At 33.8% G+C, this 24105-nt stretch overlaps 3 protein-coding genes across 4 annotated transcripts in view; 1 reads left to right on the top strand and 2 right to left on the bottom strand.

Annotated features, from left to right (window-relative positions):
• Window positions 1-24105, bottom strand: part of Yif1 (Yip1d-interacting factor 1) — a 56097-nt gene that overhangs the window by 16436 nt on the left and 15556 nt on the right. The window lies entirely within an intron of this gene.
• LOC136981094 (transcription factor Adf-1-like) lies at window positions 3190-4510 on the top strand. The gene is made up of 4 exons (XM_067277358.1): window positions 3190-3570; window positions 3651-3841; window positions 3920-4114; window positions 4321-4510. The coding sequence occupies exons 1-4, from the start codon at window positions 3408-3410 to the stop codon at window positions 4477-4479; spliced, it is 708 nt and encodes a 235-aa protein (XP_067133459.1). The 5' UTR covers window positions 3190-3407; the 3' UTR covers window positions 4480-4510.
• On the bottom strand, window positions 4574-6703 carry LOC136981093 (uncharacterized). 2 transcript variants are annotated; one of them, XM_067277356.1, is made up of 5 exons: window positions 6160-6703; window positions 5972-6087; window positions 5436-5582; window positions 5063-5354; window positions 4574-4957 (listed from the first exon to the last, which is right to left on the bottom strand). In XM_067277356.1, exons 3-5 carry the CDS (start codon window positions 5530-5532, stop codon window positions 4633-4635), a joined length of 714 nt encoding a protein of 237 aa, XP_067133457.1. In that variant the 5' UTR covers window positions 5533-5582; window positions 5972-6087; window positions 6160-6703; the 3' UTR covers window positions 4574-4632. The 2 variants fall into 2 exon arrangements, with proteins under 2 accessions (XP_067133457.1, XP_067133458.1); XM_067277357.1 differs by having other exon boundaries at window positions 5972-6703.

The following is a 24105-nucleotide window of genomic DNA, read 5'->3' as shown; positions in this document are numbered from 1 at the left end:
AAGTGGATTCCAATTAATCATTGACATATATTGATCTTTTTAACACAACCTTCTTACACTAGAAGGAAATAATTACCACCACACTTGCCAGAATTTCTTCTGATAGCAAACAATCTTCCACCACAAGCACTCGAGCGTTGATCATGAAGAAATCCAGTTATGAAAGAGTATCACACAAAGCAAGAACTGCCTCCATAATAACATCGTCATTCTTATTAAAGTGGATAAAAGCAGCCAAAGTTGTGTTATAAAGATTAACATATGTCTCCTTATTGGAAAAATACATAGAAAACACCAAATGTCAACCTACAGACACCAATTTCATCAACATTCTTCAAAATAAGATTACCCAGTTCAATCACACTAGCCTAGCCAGACAGCTTGGTCTTACCTATACTTTTGTATTTTCTCTGGACACTCCAAGATTCTTTGCCTTCACAAAGAACATAAACAAGGCCGAAGAATTTGTCCCATCACTGACGAAGGCATATCCCCTACCATTCTAATGGAGGAAAAAAAATACATCACCTTTTAGCCAATCACCTGGCAGGATAAGCCTATACATTCACCAACCCACTCAAGCTCACTAACAAATTAAAGGCTGTTACACTTAATAGCAACAAACGCTTAGGCAACATGCACTTTTTCTATGAGTCTCCCCGTAGCCAAATCTTAAGAGGCTACTGTGCAATGACAGGGATGCTACGTCCGTACTAGAGAGGTCTGGAATTTACTCTATCCCATTGGAAAATACTACATCCGGTATTCACACCCACTACGTTGGTGCGACTCAGTATTTTATAGCGCATGCACTATGTCACCACGTGCGCATGTTTAAATTTCTTCTCGCTCAGTTCCATCATTGGTCTTGTTCCGAAGTTCTAAAACGGTTTGTTCATTTCAAAAAATTTTTGGTTCTAAAAAGGAATTTAACCATTATTATCTACCTGAAGAAGAAAAAAATAGTTTCGTCGAAAGCGCTATATTTACTAGCGTACATATATTCGTACATAGTTTAACACCTGAATGTTAATTTTCTCGTCTCTTGCCTATTCAGTGATCGGCGTGAAGTCCACCATCATTACAATTAGCAACAAACACCTTACAGTGCATCTCTCTATACCCATTGATACCTATAAAACCTTGTTTCTGCATATTAAGGGATTTCCTATTCAATGTCACACAAAATGCAACTTGTTTCATCAACAGATCCTAGATCTGGTCCACATCCTCTTTTTGTCTTTAATAATCAAACATATCTGTAGAACCATGAGTACCAATGGGAAGCCCTCTATCTGGAAATCTTTGTAAGTTATCAGAACTCTTAAACAGCAATCTCAAATAAAATTCCTTCCCAATATTTTGCTATACACTAGATACATCAACAACATTTTGATCCTGTGGAAAACAAAGTCTAACATTCATGAATGCTTACATACTTTTAACAACAATAGTTTTGGCATAAAGCTAAATTTAGAACAATCTCATAGCTGCAGTATCCACTTCCTAGACCTCAATATTGAGCTGAACAACAAAGTAACAACACAAACCTATCATAAACACACTCATCAAGCTTTTCTTATTTCTTTCTCATCTAATTCAACACATCCCATGCACTATAAAATTGCAGTTATACTATAGCTACTCATCAGACACCATACAAAAACTATATCACATTAAACAAATTGCAAAGGTTCACAGGTACTGTACAATGCATCACTTATCAATTATTCACCAAGATTACTAAAAAGTTAAATCTCCAACTCACTTATAAAACATTTTATACAACATACAGGTTACTGATCTTGTACAATGGTAATGACACCTTAAACCAGGGGTCACCTAACGTTTTTAATCATCGCACCCCCTACAACTTTTCAAAACTTCACATCAACCCCCACCACCAAAAAGTTTGTGTTACAAGCAAAAAAAAAGCTCTTACTATTTTAATATCTATCTTTTATTTTTACATTTATTGTATATGTTAATAACAATTTTTGTAAATGACAATCAATGAGATGGATAAGCTTGATGATCCTTAGCAAGATTAGCAATATTCGGTTCAAAATTTGTAAGTTTTAGTCTTTTTGTCAACCCCCAATAATGTTATATCGACCCCTGGTGGGGTCGATATCAATTACTTTGGCGAGCCCTGCCTTAAACGAATTACAAGTTCCCAGGGTACACATAGTTCCTTTAGTGAATTCCAGGTTTAATGGACCATTAACATGTCCTGGTGTAAGGAACTGAGTCCGAGCGTTATTTTTATTTTATTATATTTTGTTTGGGGCTTATGTTTATTTAGGACGAAGGTTCTCCACCACTCTCTTATTAGTAACCAAAAAAGAAGATAATAAACCAACTCATGAAAGAACGAGCGCTGTAGGAAAAATTCACACGCACTTGTGCTGCCCAGAGTAAATAAACAGTCCGCAGAAAAAAAAAATGGAGAAGGGACTCCCCACACTCACTAGCAAAGAACTTACTAAACCGTCATAATATCCCAGAAAATTGTGCTAAATACTTTGTAAACGGTTTATAAGCTTTTGTTGGAAAATTAAAGCTGCCAGAAAGAAACTTAATGTTAGGAAACTAAGTATGTAAATAAGGGGAGTAACCCAGCTGAATTGTGACGTCACCTCACAGCATAAAACCAGCACGCTAACGAAGAAGGACGAGGTGATTTCCAGAGCGAGGTGATTTCCAGAGCAAGGTGATTCCTGGTCGAAGTCCCAATTGAGAATTAGGTGATCCAAGGTGTTAAAGAGGAATTCGATTTGACGATAACGAAAGGATTGAGGAAATAGGTTCCTAGTATAGTGAGGTGATGGATAGACGTTTAGTTCGTAAGAGATTCTGTTCATAGTTCCTAAGTATTTAATTTGTCGAATTTTCAAAGGGGAATTAATATTAAGTTAAGCTAAGTAGCTGAGTTTATTGTCGGGTTGACTTGTTGATCTTCGTTAATAAATTTTGTTTTGGATCATAGACAATTGTACATAGTAAATTCTATTTACTAATTAAATATATTTGAAACTTTTACTTTGACTTGATATTTGTCGTTATTCTTACTAATATATTTTCGGTGCATGCGTAAAAGACCAGGCCTGGCACTCTAATCTCGAATCCGCGTAAAGTACCCGTTAGGTTAACGGAAGTTTTACCGGCCGCAGTTAGTGTCGGTTTCCTAAAGCCGTGGTCACACTATGCGACTTCCAGCCGCGCGGCAACTGCAACCGCGACGGCTGTTCCCGTTAACTAGTAATCCCCCCTCGAAAACCGGCGCGACTGCAACCACAACTAGAAACAAGAAAGTTTGTTCTACTGGCGACGGTTGCAAACGCGCATCCAATCAGCAAACGCCTTTGAGCCACGTCATGCGGTGGCAACATTGAAAATAGTTCATCATGGCGGATAACAAGAATATGGATGACACGTGTATAGAATCCAGGTTGATCGAACTCATCCAGTCTCACGAATGCCTGTGGGACTTTAATTCTTCATTTTATCGAAGAAAAGATAAAAAAGCGCAGGCATGGCGTGAGATTAGTGAAAGTCTCGGCGTTGATCGTAAGTACCATTTTTAGATTTCTGGATATAGAATGTTGATTGTTTTTAGTTTGGTAACGACAATATTGATTTAAATATAGCTAAAGTACTAAGTAAAAAATTCCACCATCTCCGAACGTCGTTTCTGAGGATTAAAAAAAAAGTAGATGACAGCAGGCGAAGTGGATGTGGAGAACACGAAATATATAAACCAACGTGGGAACATTGGTCGTCTATGAGTTTTCTTTTAAATTCATACAAGAAAACGATGTCACCGCTGTCGTCATACGATGTAATTATATAAGTTATATATATTTTATATATTAAAGTAGGTAAAAATTAATTAAATATAGCCTATTTCTATTTATAGTTAAATCAAACACAATCCACTTCTGGCTGCATATCTGATGAGGCAGAAGAAGCAAATATAGATGTGCATGATGATAATGAAATGTTAAATGAAAGTATTTCATTGTCACCATGTACATTTGATGCACAGCCACCTAAGAAGAAAAAAAAGATGGCAGAAAAGGAGAAAGAAAATTTTTACAAATGTGCAATGAATGTAAGTTATTTAAAAATGTATAATTTATTTATTTATAGTTTACAGCTCAGAGTGAACAACTAAACAACTCAAAATTATTGAGTAAGTGTTCACTTTAGTAACTGATACTATAAATATTACACAAATACAAAGATTATTATTAAATAATATGACTGAAAACCTGATCTGCCTTTTCATTTAAGATTGTCTATTAAATATTTTTTCAGGCTCTCTGTAATGAACCAAAGAAGGATGTGTTCGATGAATTTGGCAATCTTGTAGCTGCCAAACTAAGAACACTTCCCCAGAAAAATGCCTTAGATTTACAGATGAAAATATTTTCACTTATTGTAGAAGAAGAAAAAAATATTATGAATAATAATTAATTAATAAATATCTTTCACTTATTGTATCAAAGTTGTATTTCTTAACTCAAAATAGTGTATCATTTATAATGACATAATCATAATAATTCCAAACTTTTTAAATATTTTTACATTTCACATTTATTATAAATAATTTTATAAACAAATTTCATCTCATTGCCATTCTACTTGGCCTACAGTATTAAAATATGTCTTGAATTCATCACGGATTGCTTTTGCCACTGTTGTTGATGGATTTAAATTACGACTGCTTTCCAAGGGTGTAAACTGTTGATGTTGCTCTCCAAAGTTGTCACTGGTAGCAACTGTGAGATAAGATTTTATTTTTCTTTCCCGTAACATGTTGTGAAGAACACAACATGTTAGGATGATTTTTGCAGCCTTATCCGGGGATAATAAAATCACTGTAGAGAAGACTCGCCAAACAGAAGTGAGGATGCCAAATGCATTTTCGACAACTCTCCTTGCTCTTGATAATCTAACAATAATTTCAATTTGAATTAAATTAAACAGTTTTCATTAGTTATACACTAATAATAATAATAAACTGTCTTAAATAATTAATATTAAATAGCTCTTTTACCTATAATTAAAGATGGATTTCTCAGCTGTCAACTGTTTCATTGGGTAAGGCCTCATTACTCGTGAAGACATACCAATTCCTTCATCCGTAACAAATACATATGGAATTGGCTGTCCTCCACTTTGAAGAGGACTATCTGGTGGAAAGTTTAACTTTCCATCATCAATGGCTTTCTTCAGATTTGATGCATTCCAAATCGAAGAATCACTTTGTCTCCCATTAGTGCCTGCATCCACATATGTAAATGAAAGATCTGCTCGCACTATTGCCATCATAACCACACTATAAAATCCTTATTTGGAAAAAATAGAGTTTTAGCAAACAGAATAACTGAGTACAACCTTAAATAATTGACTAATAACAAAAATACTACCTTTGTAATTATAATAAGCAGATCCAGATTGCTTAGGACATATGATTTGTACATGTTTTCCATCTATTGCACCAAGGCAATGAGGAAATTGCCACATTTCATCAAATTCCTAGCAATATCTTCCCATTCACATACTGTAGATGGTACCTTAGAAAAATAAACAATTTTAAATTGATGTAGCCAATATAATAATAAAGTTAAAAATCAAAATAATATGAATTTCTTTAAGAGCATTTGAAATAAATTTTTTCTGCACAATTTTTTTTCAAATTAACATTATTGAGATATACCTTGTGTTGTATATTTGTCAAACATATCTTGATAGTAACATTAAATGTATTAAAACTGAATTAATACAAAAGTTAAATGCTATATTTGATATAAATCAAATCTGAATTTATGAAAGTTATTGTTAGATTTATTTGATTACATTTAATAATATACAATTGAATAAAATAAATGCTTACATAAAAGAAAAAAATATATCAATTAAAAATGAATTAAATCATTCAAGCTTTCTTCTGAACAACACTTACCCTCAAATATTCACTTTTATAAGATTGATAAATGGCATCCAAAACTTCTGGGATAATGACTGATATTGTATTATGGGCCACTCTAAATTGGTATGCCAAACTACGAAACGTTTCTCCTAAATTATATATGAACCATTTTAATCGTAAGATTGCATAAAATATAAATTAAATACAAAATATATTCTTACCGGTAGCTAAATAACGAAGTGTCAACGAAAGACGTTCTCCGGGTGAAATAGAACCTCGAAGATGTGTATCTTCTTTAGCTATTACGGGGGTTATCTTCCTTAAAATACTTTGGAAAGTATTTGTATCCATACGGATATATCCCCTATAACCTTCGGCATCCGAAAGCCTTAATTCGTTCATCAGCTGGTGGAAGCACGATTGTTCAGCCCGTTTATTTTCATTTCGCCAAGTTTTAACCCAGCATGAGCGTTTTTTCTTATTTTTTTCTTCGTGTATTCTCGCGAGCTGTAACAAAATTATCGCCTTTTTTCTCTTATTCATTTCAGAAAAGGAACTGCTTGCCATTTTAATAATAAAAGTGGCTAAAATTCCGTAAATATTCTGAAGTAGAAAGTAAAATGTCGGTAAACTCACGAAAGTAGACAAAAACAAGCTACTGTAATTTTATTGGTTTATTATAGGGTCACGTGTTTCGAGTTGCAACTGCAACGAACAATGTGTGACCACGAGAAGACGCGCGCGACTCGCGCTTGTTGCGGTTGCGGTCGCCTGCGCGGCTGGAAGTCGCATAGTGTGACCACGGCTTAAGATACTAAAAATAGTACTTTACACTACAAATCCCTGGATATGAGAATTAAAGAATATAAATATGACACATACAAACATATTTATCACTGCATTGTTACAATATGTGTTAGAGTCTGAGATGTTTCCCTGTTGGAATAAAACCAGGCTAGTTCGTTTGATTTTTGAAAGAGAAAAATTATGAATACTTGAGGACATGGAAATGCATAAAGTTGAGATTGCTGTTTAAGAGTTCTGATAACTAAACAGAAGTTTCATCAACAATAATCACATCTCCTTAGTCCAGACTTGGCAATACTGGCTATATATCTGTAATTCATAAGCTAATTCATCTTTTCATGTTATATTTCACACTACATTATTTGTAATCTATAAAATTAGGAATGTTTTGTAATGTCTAGGTGATATAAATTTTGAAACACTCCAAAGCACATCATATTTTATCTTATTTATCCTTATTTTAATATTAATTTTCTACTTTACGATTTTGAATTAATCCATGTTAGTTAATTCAAAATATAAAATTTTTTAAAATCAAATCCATAATACTTAAAGAATGCACTATAGACTCTAGTATACCTTTTAAACACAGCCGTTTATTGCTAATATTCGAACGTTTTCGGTTATTTTTAATAACCTTTCTCAAGAACAGTTACATTCGAATGCGGTCATAAAAATTTGAACTGGTGTTACATGAAAGGCTAAAGACAAATCAATTTGGTTAGAAGTAGACAGTCAAGAGATAGCAACTTAACTGCCTCTAGCAAAATTGATTTGTATCTAATTCAATGGTTCCCAAACTTATTATGCCCACGAATCCCTTCTCATAGCAAAAACCTGATCATGAATCCCAAGTGAAGTAACTCTACACAACTACATAAAAGCAGAATTACAAATTTAACTTTGATGTCTTGAATGGTGAATGGTGACATAAAAATAATATATAAATAAAACATTTTGATATTTAAAGTAATATTTATTGAAATTATTAGCTAAAGCTTGCTGTTTTTGGAAAATGGGTATATACAGTGAAAACAACAAAATGTATAATTTATTTCTAATTGGGTTATAATTACATTACAAAAATATAAAACTAATAAGTATGAATAACCAACTGAATAAAAAGATGAATAATTTGCCTGGTGTTTGAAAATTGTCACTACATTGTGTCTGTGTAAGCAAAGAAATATAAAACACTGTTTCATTAGAATAAAAAAATAATAATAATAAGTATTTTATTTTATCTGTTGAATTTTCATAGAAAAACATATTTTTGATAAAAATAAATGAATTATTTATATACTTTTAATCGTTAGTTTTTATAATTATGAAAAACAACCAATAATTATCACTGCTTTGGAATGAAAAATTAAATAAATGTGTAAAATTCTATAAACAAACAAAATAAATTCTAAAATGTCAATGCAATAAATGAAGCACAGACAAATACCTGAAAATGTGCAAGACGTAGCTAGTATTCCCACTAAGCAATGCTTGTCATTACTTATATTTTATGTACGAAGGTCATTCAATAAGTCCTTAGAAAATCCAATAGATGGCGCTTGTAGCATCGAAAATGGCTTTTTTTCTTTTAGTAAGCATCATGACTAGGGTTGCCACCTCATAACTTAGTCTCGCCCGAAGACGATAATTTAAGAAACCAAAGAAAAAAACCCCAGGGACGTTTCCATAGAAGTCTCAGGGGGTAAAGGGTCTAAAATAGGGTGAATACTAGCTGGCCATATATTTCTAAATATTTTTCAAAAATTACACTTTTTATTGCGATTTCCGACCCCCCCCAACTTAATTAAACGTATATACAATAAAATCTATTAATTAAAAAAAATAAAAAACTATTGGATGTCATTTTTGACATCAGAAAGTAGCTTTAAATAACTTCACCAAAGTAAAATCTGTGCACTAGAACTTTAGATAAATGAAATTTGATTAAAAAAATCCCATAAAAAACAATTAAGCGTTAATCATGCATCATTAAAAGTTGATTAAAATCGTGATAAAATGTTTTCCCGCAGGTAAAAAGTTTTAAAAAAATTTGGAGACTTAAAAACCTCCGAAAATAAAAAAAAAATTTTTTGAGGGTCCAACAGACCATTTGTTATGTAACGCTATTTAACCTGCTCGAGACTGACTAGAGCGTGGGATGTAGGAGTAACTATATACTATAACTTACCGTTGATCATCAACCAACACAAACACTGATTATCAAACTGTCACCTATGTAGGCTATACCATGTCACTCTCAATAGACATCTCTCGACAGAACAGTCACAAGAGAGAGTACACTACATAGCACGCAGCAGCACTGCACCTACGTCAGTTATAGATGTTATGTCTTTGCCAACGACCACCACACTAGTAATTCGGTACACGGGGGAAGAAATATACGCGACGGTTTGCATATAATTTTATACATATTCATTTCAAGTTGCACAACCCGAGAAATATTAATTAATCCCGGAGCCCGGAGATAACTCACTGAATTCCGGAGTCTCTGGGTCAAACCCGAATAGGTGGCAACCCTAATCATGACTCACTAGACAGCTGTGAGTCTCAGTCACATCCATCACATGGTTCATTTTTATTGTTGATTAAAGCAAGAAACTTTTGTTTATTTAGAAAAATGGAAAAAGTGAGTTTCAAGCAGTGATTGAACACTTATATTTGAAAGGCTTAGCACTGAAAGAGATCAAAGCTGAGTTGGATGAAGTTCATGGCACACCTGCTCCTGTGTTTGCAACTGTTTACAATTGGGTAATGAGTTTAAATGTGACTGTATATCCACAAAAGATGAACATCGTTCTGGACGTCCAGTGGCAGTGACTACTCCCGAAATGATTGACAAAATCCACAATATGGCTTTGAGTGATCGACGAATCAAAGTGCGTGAAATAGTTGAGGCCACAGGCATATCACAAGGTACAGTGTTTTCAATTTTGCATGAAAACTTGGGTGTGAAAAAAATCTCAGTAAGATGGGTGCTATGTTTGCTCTCAGTGGAGAATAAACGTAATCGTGTGGTCGACTCTGAGGCTATTTTGGCACTTTTTTGTCGCAATCCTGACGAGTTTCTGCATCAATGCACAACTGTGAATGAAACGTGGATACACTACTACACTCCAGAGACAAAAGAACAGTCAAAACAGTGGGTTTTTGAAGGCAAAAGGGCTCCAAAGAAGGAGAAGACAGCAAAATTGGCCGGAAAGGTAATGGCCACAGTTTTTTGGAATACACGCAGAATCATCTACACTGATTACTTGGAAGAAAGAAAAACAATAACTGGAGAGTATTATGTGTCGTTATTGCACCAGCTTAGTGAAGAAATCAAGGAAAAATGGCCTCATTTGAAAAAGAAAAAGATCCTCTTCCATCAAGACAATGCACAGGTGCACACCTGTGCAGTTTCAATGGCCAAAATCATGGAATTAAAGTTTGAATTATTATAACATCCCCCATATTCACCGGATTTGGGCCCCAGTGACTTTTTTTATTTCCAAACGTAAACAATGGCTCGGCAGACAATGGTTCATGTCAAACGAGGGGGTTATTGCCCAAACAGATGCCTATTTTGATAACCTTCCAAAATCTTACTTTTTAGATGGCTTATAAAAGTAGGAGAAACGCTTGGAAAAGTGTATAGAGTTTAAAGAAGATTATGTTAAAAAATAAAAAAATCTACCTAAAATAATTTGTTTTTCTATCTTTTTCTAAGGACTTATTGAACGACCCTCGTACTTATATTTTATTCAGGACATAAAAATGACTACCATTTTATTTATTACTATTTATTTTTAACTTTCATAATAATTAAAATGGATCACAATCATTTTACTTTTTATTAAACCTTTCGTGGACCCCTGACATTGTCCATGCACCCCTAGAGGTCCATAGGAACCACTTTGGAAAACATTTATCTAATTGGTTAATAGTTTTAATATAGCCCAATAGATAATCAAGAAGATTGTTTGGCAAATACAAACTTGCCAAGTTGTTGTTTACTATGTATATGTTACAGTAAGAACCCGTTTTTAGTGAAAACACATTTTAACTAGTTGAAACTAGTTTTTACTGGATGTCATTGTTAAAACTAGAATTTAGGCCGCGACTCCACTAGCCGTAAAACAGACGTAAAACCCTTCACTGTAAAAGCTTTTAATCACGTGACCTATTTGCGTTTGCACTCGGATTGTGGTGGAGGTCCGACTAGCAAAGCTTTTTACAGCGACAGTACTATTACGGTGTATACGCGATATATCGATATAAAGACGACAATTATATTCTACGAGTTTTCTCTATACTATAATTACAAATATAGTAAAAGTAATATCTTTACTTTCTTATATTGACTTTTATTATTATATTATTAAGATAATATACAGCATTTATAAGCTTAGCTTTTTTATTATATACTCCTCTAAATTGAAGGATTTTCCTTTGGCCGTTCATATCGCATGTTTTAGGCATCCATTATTATAATCGGGATACCTCTTGTCGTAGATACATGAATACTTTCGGATGTTTTCGATAAATCTTTCCAGATCTTCTAGAGTAGCCACGAGAGAACGTACACAAAAGCTCGTTTTCCGCCATTTTTGCACCGTGTCACGATGACCTAGATTTAACTGACTTCTGATTGGTGGATGGTACTGGTTTACGGTTGTATTCACTTCGAAAGTTGAACACTGCTCAACTCGCTTTTACGTTGGTTTTACGACCTGCTCCGGCGTAAAATATCATGGTCACATGATTAAAAGCTTTTACGACGAGGGGTTTTACAGCCCTTTTACGGCTAGTGGAGTCACGGCCTTACTGCTAGTCAAAAATGAATTTGAGTTAAAACTAGTTTTAACTAGACAAAAATGGGTTTTAACAAAATGGCTTAGTAAAAACTGTTTTGACCAAAGTCATTCAGCTAACATGTTCCTATAGTGCAGGGATGGGCAACCTTTTTCTACGTAAGGGCCGCATTTCAAATCTTTTGAACTGATGCGGGCCGCACACAAGAGAAAAGAGGGGGGAACTGCTGGTAAATCACAATTCTTTATTCATATATAATTATAAATTAGCATAGGTATACTTAATATAGCTTCTGGCACCGATCTAAATGTAATATATTGAAAATATTTGATTAAATATCAGTCACTGCTAGTTTTAAATTAGTTGATGTGTCTGTTAGCCAGTTTCTTGTTTTAATTTTTACTAAATTCATTGCGAAAAAAACTTTTCACAAATATAAGTTGTAGAAAATAACGTTTGAATTTTTGTCGAATATCTCATTAAGCTGGGAAATTGATATATTTATTCATACTTTATGCCACGCCGGCCACAAAAAATATTACCGCAGGTTGCCCATCCCTGCTATAGTGTATGATGAATTTCGTATCGCTTTAACCCTTTTTCCCCCGACATCTTGATTATGTTTATTTTGCAATCCCTCCTAAGACAATATAGGTCAGTCAGGTGATATTATTTTAAAAGTTTACCAAAAATCAAATTATCATTATATCTATATGAAAAAAATCACTTACATTTATTAATATCTTTAGTTTTAAATACCATATTTTTCAATACATTTTATTAGAAAAATTTATAAGAAAAAAAATAATATATATCAGAACTGACACATAAACTTGATAAGTTGTAACATTTTGTGAAAATTAACATTGTCTAGTTACATAGTTGTTTGCTGGCACTGAGCCAGAAAGAGGTAGAATATTGTTTTGTACAATTCAATATAACACTTATGCATGTATGTTTATTTGTTGTGAAATTATCGCACATTATATCAAACATTTGTTTGAAATCAAAATTTTATACTGCTATCAACTAATATAATGAATTATTATACTTTATTCACTTCGTATCAAACGAGATTATATCTGTTGTTAATAAATTTCACAAAAATCAATATTTACCAAAGTAACGACGAATCGGTACCCTCGAAGTTTTGCTTAAAAAGCCAGGGTACCGATCGATCGGTGCCTTCGGGGACAAAGGGTTAATTAATGTTAATAACACAGATGTGTGACCAATATTTTCAATAAATATCGTATTAAATAATACAAATGTTTTAATCCCAATCATCACTTTATTTATTTCTCCCAAACATATTTTATGTAGCTAAAATTAGTTTTAACTAATGTTAAAAGTTAAAAAGTTAATGTTTGATTTTAGTTTTATCTAAAATCAAAACATGTACAGCAGTAAACTCTAGTTTTAACTAGACAAAACGGGTTTTAACAATGACATCCAGTAAAAACTAGTTTCAACTAGTTAAAATGCGTTTTCACTAAAAACAGCTTTTTACTGTAACAAATATATAAAAAAAAAATTTCTATCTTCATTATCTTACAAAAATTAAAAATAAATTACCTCTTAATATATTTTCATCTAGAATTTTATATAATTAATAACAAAAAATTCTTGTCAGAAAGAAAGATGCTCACAAATAATGTATCGATGGAAAGCCACTTTCAAAGTCTGTTCCATTAACAAGACAACCCAAGATAATATGTTTTGGTGCAACATACATAAAAAAAATTGTATAGTGTATCTTTGAGAAATTTACAAAAAACTTAGCTTTATATATTCATTAAATACAGATAAAAATTTCTTTTTACTCAATATTAGATTTGAATTTCCAATGAGGATTTTTTTATACGCAGCATCTTACTGGCACTCTTGTAACATTATTTTATAGTGAGTTAACTTTCTATTAGCTTCAATCCACATAAGAAATTATTGTAATATTGTTAACAAATTGACCAAGTAAAGACCAACTTTCAGATATATTTATATCCAGTGAAGAAAACAGGACTTAAAATAAGAATTGCCCTAATGGAGTTTGAATAGCAGATTCAAGCAGTTTCTATTATTACATATTTGCGTGAACTTACTTTTTATAATATTGACACCTATTAATTAAACAAATTTTATTATTTTGGAGTATTTAATTTTATCAACACAAAAACACCTTAAATCACTGAGAAAGTATTTATTACCTCAATGAACATTTTCAACCTTCTCCACAGGTCATCATCAGGTTTTGAAATTCTGGAACATTGAAAAATGTTCCTTGTCTCATTGAACATATAAGAACATATTTGAATTACAAAGATGTTCGAGTACATCAACATTCAAACTCAAAAATCTACATATAATATTTGTATATGGCTTACAGTAACAAAACAGTAAAAGAAAATGATAAATAATAGCCACAAAAAACTGCAAAAGAAAAAATAAAATAAAAACAAGTAAAATGAATGACAAAATTAAATTCACAATATCAGTTTCACATTGAATGGGTGTTATGAATTAGATTCTAATGAATTTCTCTCAACGATATGCTTTCTTGTCACGGGTAGAATCATTGCATCTTTATGGTTCAAATATTTCCCTGAAAGACTACTTCTATATATCTCAACCTTTTGCAAACTCATTGTTAATGTCAGTGAGCACACTGGTTTTATGACCTCAGCTTCTTTCCATTCGGTAAAAATCTACATACATCAAGGAACACCGGGGATGTAAACAACACTTTCTGGAAACTTTTACCGGTGTTAGACGCAAAACGAAAAATTTCCGTTAACGTTTTCAAACTTTGTAGTTCTTCTTCAGACGGTAAAAAACGAGGAACGCAGATCGAATAAAAGAACGAGTTATTTTTAAACCGAAATCGAATGCTTCATTACAAACACAGCCGCACCGCCACCTGCATTAATTATAAAGAGGAACTCAATTTGTCCACCGCCTGGCAGACCCTCATCGACACGGACCTTTAATCGCCATCTACTTGCACTGTATGCGCATGTCTGACCAGCTGCATCATAAAGCATTCGATTTCGGTTTAAAAATAACTCGTTCTTTTATTCAATCTGCGTTCCTCGTTTTTTACCGTCTGAAGAAGAACTACAAAGTTCGAAAACGTTAACGGAAATTTTTCGTTTTGCGTCTAACACCGGTAAAAGGTTCCAGAAAGTGTTGTTTCTTTCCATTCAACAACCAAACCTTCAGTTTGTGCTATTCTAGATAATACTGTATGAGTGAGATGCACAAAACAATGATTAACAAAAAACAAGTTAGTTTTAACTAGAGTGGACAAAAGTAAACATTTAGTTATAATGAAAAAGTAATTGAAAAAATAATGTGAAAGAGTAATTAGAATACAGTTGAAAAATTAGACAGAAAAGTGAAAAATTTTAAAAAATATCTCTTTCCTCCATCTTACACTTTCTCAAAAACTCACATACCACTGGCCAGGTTACACCCAGATTATTCAGTTTTGCCAAAACACATAAGAATGTGAAAGATTAGAACAGTGGTGGAGAAATGTAAAGGGCCAACTTACAAACTTGAAAAACAACTGAATATGTTCTTAACAGAACATTTAGAGAACAGTAACTTCTCAACAAGGAATCCATAAAACTTGGTATCTGAACTACAGGATCTATCATTGGTTGGCAAAGAGACTGGCATGGTCAAGGATTTCAAAAGTTTGTACCCTTCAGTAAAATTAAAATCATGCCACGAGATTTTAATTGATACCCTCTATCACTTGAAACCTGAAATATCAGCTTCTCATAAGGAGATAAAATTGTTTGCAGACCTTATATGTTTCCGAAATTAAATCTATTTCACGCCTTTAATGGGTCCAGCATACTGTTAAATTTTCATAAAAACATTTTCGATCACTTTTTTAATTTTTCATTTTTTAATTTTTAGTTTTTCACGTTAATGGTGACGTCATTATGAACGGAGTTACGTTCTTCACCGAAACATTCGATCTTTTAAATTCGAATTTTGTTCGTTCTTTGTAATCTGTAACTGATGAAGATCTCTAAAAGTGATCGAAAATGTTTTTATGAAAATTTAACAGTATGCTGAACACATTAAAGGCGTGAAATAGATTTAATTTCGGATTTAGTTCCAGTAAGCATTTCTTATTATACTTATATGTTTCCAGTCTTTCTTTAGCTTTGAAGGCTAAATATATAAATAAAGGAAAGGAGTACCCATGGGCAACCCAGTCTCGGATTTGCTTTGTGAATTAGTCTTATGCAGGTTAGAAGAAAACACTATTATAAATTTTAGGAATGACATAATTCTATACAAGAGATATGTGTTCATATTGTGGAGAAATGATAGAAAAATTCAACAATTTTTGGATGAGGTAAACTCAAACAAGAAATGAATGAAGGTTTAAAGCTTAAATTGGAGCAACTGAGTACAACACACATACATTTCTTGTTGTATGATGGTTATTTGAACACGAGGATGTATGTTAAACCAGTAAAGACCCACTATATATTCCATCTTCATCAAATGACCCCTATAGGTATAAACTGTTGCATTTAAAGCTCTCATTAGAGGAACCTACACTTAGCTATTCGTGGTGGTGCTACACTCAGGTTTTCTGTTGGAAAAATAAATTTTCTACATTTTCATGATCTGTTCATAGGTGGCAACACCGATCGTTTTGCTGTGAGCTCCCTTTTTTTTTCTTCCCGCCCTTTTTGTTCTCTCTTCAGATGTGTGAAGTTGTAGTGTTCCTTCTTTTGTGTAAATTAAAGTTTTTTGTTAGTTATAACAGTGTCTGTTGCAGATTTAATCATCCAGTTTCAACAGGTTATGGGCCCAGATTGCTTTAACTGTGCGATGGAACTTTCTAGACTTCACACTGGATATTTAGAAGGCAAGTCTAACTGGTTGACTTGGAAATATAAAATTTGCATCGTGTTAAGGAGTATTCCTGGTGCAATGGACGTTGTCGAAGGAAAAATTTCGAAACCGGAAGAATTAGATTCCGACGCTTCGAAGGAAGAAAGAACAAGGTATGAGAAAGAACTATTAAATTTTACTAATTACGACAGTAGTGCCTTGTTAGTTCTAACTTGCAATTTGTCTGAAGAAACCTTAAAGAAAGTCATGCGTTTTACGACAGCACGAGGCGTCTGGTTAGAATTACATAGATTATTTGAAGGCGTCTGTGAGGACAAGGCTTACGATCTTTGTATGAGATTTTTTGGTTATAAACGTCAAGTTGGAGATGATATGGCCAGCCATTTATCAAAACTAAAAAAACATTTGGAATGATTTGAATGTAGAATTGACAAAAGACAAAGGAATGGAAAAGTTGCCAGATTTATTGTTAATTTGTAAAGTCTTAGATACTTTACCTGACGACTATTTTTCATTTAAGTCAAGCTGGCTTCTTATTTTAAGAAAAGATCGTACTATAGATAATTTAACTGTTCAGTTGTGCTCGTATGAAAGAGCTTTAGTTTGTAAGGACAATGAGAATGAAAATCAGGAGGTCTTAGTTACTAACACAAGTAAGAAGCTGTTCAAATCTAAACCAACGGGAAAGTCTAGTTCAGATATAGTTTGTCACTATTGTCACAGATCTGGTCATAAAATAAAGTATTGTTTTAAAAGAAAAGCAGATAGTAAAACTAAACAAGAAAGTAAAGAGTTTTCTGTGGGATATTGTAGAGATAATAATTGTAATATGACTCTCTTGACAATTATGTCGAATATAGTACTTAGTGAAAATGATAAAGACTGTTGGTATGTGGACAATGGAGCTACTAGTCATACTACCTATCAACGAAATTTGTTTTGTGATTTTGAGCACTTCAAAGATCCACATTCAGTTACCACAGCTAATGGAGATAAAATATCTGCAATAGGTAAAGGAACAATTGAAGTAGAAGCATATGTGGACAATACATGGAATAAAATTACATTATGTAATGTTTGGCTTGTACCGGATCTTAAGAAAAATTTATTTTCAATGTTAGCGGCTCAAGATCGTCATCACTCCAGTTTATTTATATCAAAGGCTGAAGAATGTAAATTAAAAGTTGATGGACGCGTAATAATAACTGGTAAACGTAGCCGACATGGAGGTCTTTTTAAGCTTAATTTAAGAAGTGTAACATGTAGTAAGCCATGTGAGGTAAATGCAGTTACTAAGTCAAATTTATTACAGATTTATCACGAGAGGCTGGGTCACCAAGACAAGAGACATGTAAAAACAATTGTAGAGCGAGAACTTGGTGTTAAAGTCCACTTAGATAATGAAATATGTGAAGGATGTGTTTATGGCAAATCTCATAGATTAAAGTTTGGAACACGTCCACGTGCTACAAAACCGGGTGAACTGATACATACAGATGTATGCGGACCGTTTGAACCATCTATGTCTGGTTATAGATACTTTGTTTTATTTAAAGATGACTTTTCAAGAATTCGATTTATCTATTTTATTAAGAAAAAGTCTGAAGTGTCTGAAAAGCTAAAACAGATGATAACTGAAGTTAAAGTTACTGGACATACAGTCAAAGAAATTCTGAGTGATAATGGCAGAGAATTTGATAATGCTATTGTTAGAAAAATTCTACAGAAAAATGGAATAAGACAACGATTGACTATGCCATATACTCCAGAAGAGAATGGCTGCTGTGAACGTGAAAATAGAACAATAGTCGAGGCAGCAAGGTCCTTAACGTATACTAATAAAACTTTCACCCAAAAGCTATGGGCTGAGTTAGTAAATACTGCAACCTATATCCTAAATAGAACAAGTCCATCAAGTATTGAAGGTAAATCGCCATTTGAACTGTGGTTTAATAAAAAACCAAATATTAAACACTTGAGAATTATTGGAAGTACCTGCTATGCCCATGTACCCAGTGGTGATATTCGAAATATTTAACAAGGGGTTCGCTAGCAGAAAATTTTTCCCTGACAATCATTGACAAACGAAATGGAGGTTTTGGCTAGAAATAAATACAATACCTTTTCTTGCAACCATATATCTAACAATCAGTGGCGTATTTAGAATGTAACGAGCCATGGGAGAAGTCCAGGTAACAATAGTATTTTAGGGCTGTCGACCTTTTTTTTTTTTTTTTTTTTTTTTTGTCAAGGCAGAGAAATTCTTTACCACAATATAGCGCTTCTAAAAATAGGCACATGTCATCATCTCTCGAGATACATTATACTTTTTCTTTCGCTGTCCATAGCCCAACACGTGTTCCACAGCCATCTTGTATTGTCTCGCGCACGTGGCATTCTGGGATCTCTCTTATGACTGGATCTACTTTCAAGAACACTCCTGAATCGATCGCGATTAAACCTCGATTGAAACAGTCGAGAGAGATCGCACCAAGACATACTCCCTGACCTTGCTCACAATCTAGATTGAAATGCTCGGTGCAAACGGGGTATAAGGCTCTAGTTTAGTAGTATTACAGAGTATAATACGCATATTTTAATATATTTTTTTAAAAAAAACAAACCCACTGAGAAATGTTCCGTGTGTTTAACAAGATTCGAAAAACTGAAAATTTTAACAACGGGTTCGCCCGAACCTGTGTGAACCCGCCGAATATCACCACTGCATGTACCCAAACAACTAAGAAAAAAATGGGAGAAGAAAGCACAGAAAGGTATCTTGATAGGATATGATAATGATAATGGTTATCGCATTTGGGACAAAGAAAATAACAAGCTCATTCGTTCGAGAGATGTCACTTTTCAAGAAGAATCCTTGATAGTTAGAAATGATAACTTGAATATACCTCATCCAGAAATAATCATGAAGCCTGATAGCTTACAAGAAGACAATAGTTATCTGAATGCTGAAAAAGAAGATTTGAGTTTCCAAGATGAAGTTCAGAGCAAAGAGGCAACACAACAAATGACTCTACGGGATCGTTCAGAGCTTATACGTCCCAGAAGATTTGATGACTATGTTATGTCAGCGATCTCAAATGCTTTTGAAGATCCGAATACTTATACAGAGGCAATTACTTGTGAAAACCGAGAGAAATGGTTAAGTGCTATGAATTGTGAAATAAAATCCTTAAAAGATAATGAGACATGGACCCTTGAAGAGTTACCAGATGGAAGAAAAGCAATTCCATGCAAATGGGTATTTAAAACAAAGACCAATCCAGATGGTTCAATAGACAAGTTTAAGGCAAGACTGGTAGCGAAGGGATTCTCTCAGAGAAAAGGAAAGGATTTTGATCAAACATTCAGTCCTGTTGCTAAGTTAGGAACAATTAGAGCACTTTTAAGTGTTGCAGCAAATGAAAATATGTCTCTGACACAATTTGATGTCTCAACAGCTTTCCTATATGGTAAAATAGACGAGGACATTTACATGGAGCAGCCAGAGGGGTTTAGTGATAGTTCAAATAGAGTCTGTAAGTTAAAACGAAGTCTTTATGGACTTAAACAAGCTTCACGATGTTGGAACAAGAGATTTGGAGACTATCTTTTGAAATTGGGTTTCCAAAGAAGTAATGCAGATCCTTGCCTGTACATAAGAAAAAGAGGTCCAAATAAACTTTTGCTAACCTTATATGTAGATAATGGTTTAGTGGCGGCAACAGATCCTCAGGAATCAGCAGAGTTTATAGAGCAATTAAAAGGTGAGTTCAAGATTGTTTCTAGACCTGCTACCTATTTCTTAGGTTTAGAATTTCACAGACAAAGTGACGGATCAATTTTTGTAAATCAAAGGTCTTATACTGAAAGAATTCTTAAGCATTTTGGCATGCAAGATTGCAGACCTGTATCAACGCCAATAATTAATGAAAGCAATAAATCAGGGAAAGTAGGTTCCTGTGAGAATAATGAACACACAGAGGATAAACCATATCGTCAAGCAGTAGGTGCTCTTATGTACCTGATGGTTGGTACACGCCCTGATATTGGTTATGCAGTGAGAGTTGCTTCAAGATCACTTGAAACTTATAATAATGAAAATTGGATAAGTGTTAAAAGGATTTTCCGTTATCTAAAAGGTACACCTGATTATGGAATACTTTATAAGAAAGGATATAAGAAGGGCATCCTTGAGGCATATAGTGATGCTGATCATGGTGGAGATTTGGTGACTGGACGTTCTACTTCTGGAGTTGCCTGCATTTATTCTGGCGGAGCAATCACTTGGCTCAGTCAGAGACAAAACTCAGTCGCAATATCTACCACAGAAGCAGAAGTGGTGGCTGCAAGTGAAGCAGCACAAGAAATAGTATGGCTAAAGCGGCTGTTAAGGGATATTACAGAACTCAAAGAGCCTCCTGAATTACAAATTGATAATGAAGCCGCAATAAGACTGGCGCAAAATCCAGAATATCATCGCCGCACTAAACACATTAAAACGAGACTTTTTTTGTACGCGAACTTGTTACAGATGGAACTATTATGGTAAGGAAAGTAACCACAGAGTTCCAGGTGGCTGACGTACTGACAAAGCCACTTCAGAAACAGAGACTAGAATTACTTTGTAGAAAAATGGGTATTCAACATCAACAGATCATTCAATGAGGGAAAGTGTTGGAAAAATAAATTTTCTACATTTTCATGATCTGTTCATAGGTGGCAACACCGATCGTTTTGCTGTGAGCTCCCTTTTTTTTTCTTCCCGCCCTTTTTGTTCTCTCTTCAGATGTGTGAAGTTGTAGTGTTCCTTCTTTTGTGTAAATTAAAGTTTTTTGTTAGTTATAACAGTGTCTGTTGCAGAATTAATCATCCAGTTTCAACATTTTCTTTTAGACCCTTCGAGGGACTATGGCCTTGCAGCCTAAATACTGCACCCCAACATCAGCATAGCCATATGTATGCCGTTCAGAGGGATCCTACCTTTCTCTACTGTCTATCTCCTCTCCCTCCTTCTTCCCATCCCCTTTCCCTACACTCTTTTTCTGACTGAAACACAGACACAAAGTATCATCACATCGAAGAAAGAATATAATAGTTGTGTATTGTCAAACACAAGAAATGGTTGCTGACATCTTTACAAAGCCTCTGCCAAGACTTCATTCAGAAACCCATACATGTGCTGTAAATATGCATTCAACATGTTTGGAGTTAATGGGAGACGTTAGACTGTGTTTAACAACTCAATGATAGTGCTTGTGAGAAGAGCACAAGATCTCACCCGTTTTTTTATAGTTGTGTTTTTTCTTTCTCTGTGCAGTCTGTAAAGTTGGCAACTGCCTTGTGATCTGTGTAAATAACTTCAATAAAGTTTTTCTACTGAAGAACATGCCTGGTATGTATAATTTATCATCCTATTGTATGCTGTGAACAGACAAATTATCATTAGGATATCAGAATTACAGTTAATGATAAAACCCTAACCCTAACAAAAACCAATGTGCTCACAGACATTGGCAATAAGTTTGAAAAAGGTTGAGATACCATATTTACTCACGTATAAGATGATCTTGCATATAGGACGAAGTGTGACTTTTGAGATCAAAATAAAGAAAATTAAATTTATTAATATAGTTCTAATTTCATTTTGTTTAATCACAAATAAAATATTATCAAATGTGCATATTTAGGCAAACAACCATGTTTGCCTTAATACACGACGAATAGAAAACAAAACCAAAACATTATAATGTGCATGACTGGAAAAAGTTTATTTTTAATGATTCAAAAATGTGCTAATCTTCATTAAATATAACAATTTAACTAATATGAAATAACTATGTTTATAATAATTGCTAAGTGACCTGTATCATTAATGATTCTATAAATAATGAGGAACTATTTTTTACAGACAAATGAGATGCAATGCATTTTTAATTGATGGATGTAGGATTAAACTAATAAACAAAGGGGTGTGTGTCTTAATTTGTTTGCAGTAGATGCCAACTTACGATAAATAGACTGTAGACCTATAATGGCAACACGAACTATACAGGGAGAGTTTTTTATCTTGAGACAATGAAATAGCTTAATTGGATCCCATTATTTTAGGGAAAAAGTATAGAGAAAAGTTGTAGGGTTTCGAAGGGCCAATCAATTGGTGACCTTGGATGTGGCCTCGACCTTGGCCTTCAAAATCATTTGAGGGTCAAGTCTGTTGTTTTTTTCAATGGAAACTCATATTTTTGACCCCGGCAATGGAAAGAGTGAAAAATTTCACAACCAGATATACCTTTGACCTTATGGTCTAGGTCAAAGGTCAAGGTTAATTTATAGTTTAAATTATAAGCTTTTTCTAATGGGAAACCATACTTTTTATTACTGGAATAGGCAGGGAGGTAAAAGTTATATTTACATGGAAAGAGTGGGAAATTTCACAATCAGCCATGACCTCGAGTACCCCAAATTTAACCTCTGAAGGTCATCTCAAGTGTTATAATTTTAAGTGCGGCTCAACAAAATGCATCGAAGTGGAAGGGCATCATTTTGAACATCTGTTATAAAATTTTCCCCTAAAATTAACATCTCAAGCAATGACAAGAAGTAAAGTGATTCACCTAAAACCAGCACTGCGATAGTGAGAGGCAAGAGGACTCACTGAATATAAGCACCTCAAAGGGAGCAGAAAACTAGTGTCCACATCATTACTCCTGGGTAGTGCTAAAAGTAGTGAATGCTTTTAAAGGTCAAAGTACTAAGGTCACGAAAAAATGTAACTTTTACCTCCCTGCCTATTCCAGTAATAAAAAAGTATGGTTTCCCATTAGAAAAGCTTATAATTTAAACCTTAAAATAATCTTGACCTTTGACCTAGACCACAAGGTCAAAGATATATCTGGTTGTGAAATTTCCTGCTCTTTCCATTGCCATGGTCAAAGATGTGTGTTCCCATTGAAAAAAGACTTGACCCTCAAATGACCTTGAAGGTCAAGGTCACATCCAAAGTCACCAATTGATTGGCCCTTCAAAACCCTACAACTTTTGTCTATACCTTTTTCCCAAAATAATGAGATCCAATTAAGTTATTTCATTGTCTCATAATAAAAAAACACCCTGTATACAGTTCACAGAAACAATTGCAAAAATGCTTCCAGTTTTAGACCAAATAATCACAGATCTTCAAAAAATAAAATAATTTTATTTGAAACTGGGGTACAGTACAAGGACTGGCACCAGTACAATGCACGTGGTAAGAATGAACTGAGAGAGAAACAAAGACTATGGAGGGATGCGTTGAAATGTTGCCAGGTTGGCCACAATGCAAAGAATCCTTCACTCGTGCGTATAGATGATGACCTAGGTTTCTGAAGCAGTGAAAAATGAATGATAACCTCATCTTATATGCGAGTAAATACAGTATATAGAAGTACCAGGTTGTTCAATAAGTTTTGTCGTTCAATAAGAGATGGCGCTATTAGGTTTGTCGTTTTATTTCTCTAAAAATAGTACTACTTTTTAATAAACACGTGTGAAGTTTCATGTAGATCTGTCAACTCATTCGTATATTTGCAGCTGTTCAAAGTTGACATGTCAGTGTATTTTTTTACAATGGAAAAAATTGAATATCGTGCAGTGATAAAATTCTTATTTTTGGAAGGTGTAGCACC

The sequence above is a fragment of the Centruroides vittatus genome, unplaced genomic scaffold (genome assembly GCF_030686945.1).
Source record: "Centruroides vittatus isolate TY-2023 unplaced genomic scaffold, ASM3068694v2 contig_743, whole genome shotgun sequence".
NCBI classification, from domain to species: Eukaryota; Metazoa; Arthropoda; class Arachnida; order Scorpiones; family Buthidae; genus Centruroides; species Centruroides vittatus.
The sequence above is the reverse complement of the archived record's forward strand: the minus strand, read 5'-3'. Positions and strand labels throughout refer to the sequence as shown.

Bases quoted from the DNA above. Each gene is read 5' to 3' on its own strand.
- LOC136981093 (XM_067277357.1), bottom strand. From the start codon at position 5,532: ATGTGGCAATTTCCTCATTGCCTTGGTGCAATAGATGGAAAACATGTA. The intron at 5,355-5,435 runs GTAGTATTTTTG...TTTCCAAATAAG, and splicing joins TGCTTATTATAATTACAAAG to GATTTTATAGTGTGGTTATG. The intron at 4,958-5,062 runs GTAAAAGAGCTA...AATTATTGTTAG, and splicing joins AAATCCATCTTTAATTATAG to ATTATCAAGAGCAAGGAGAG.
- LOC136981094 (XM_067277358.1), top strand. From the start codon at position 3,408: ATGGCGGATAACAAGAATATGGATGACACGTGTATAGAATCCAGGTTG. The intron at 3,842-3,919 runs GTAATTATATAA...TTCTATTTATAG, and splicing joins CACCGCTGTCGTCATACGAT to TTAAATCAAACACAATCCAC. The intron at 4,115-4,320 runs GTAAGTTATTTA...ATATTTTTTCAG, and splicing joins TTTACAAATGTGCAATGAAT to GCTCTCTGTAATGAACCAAA.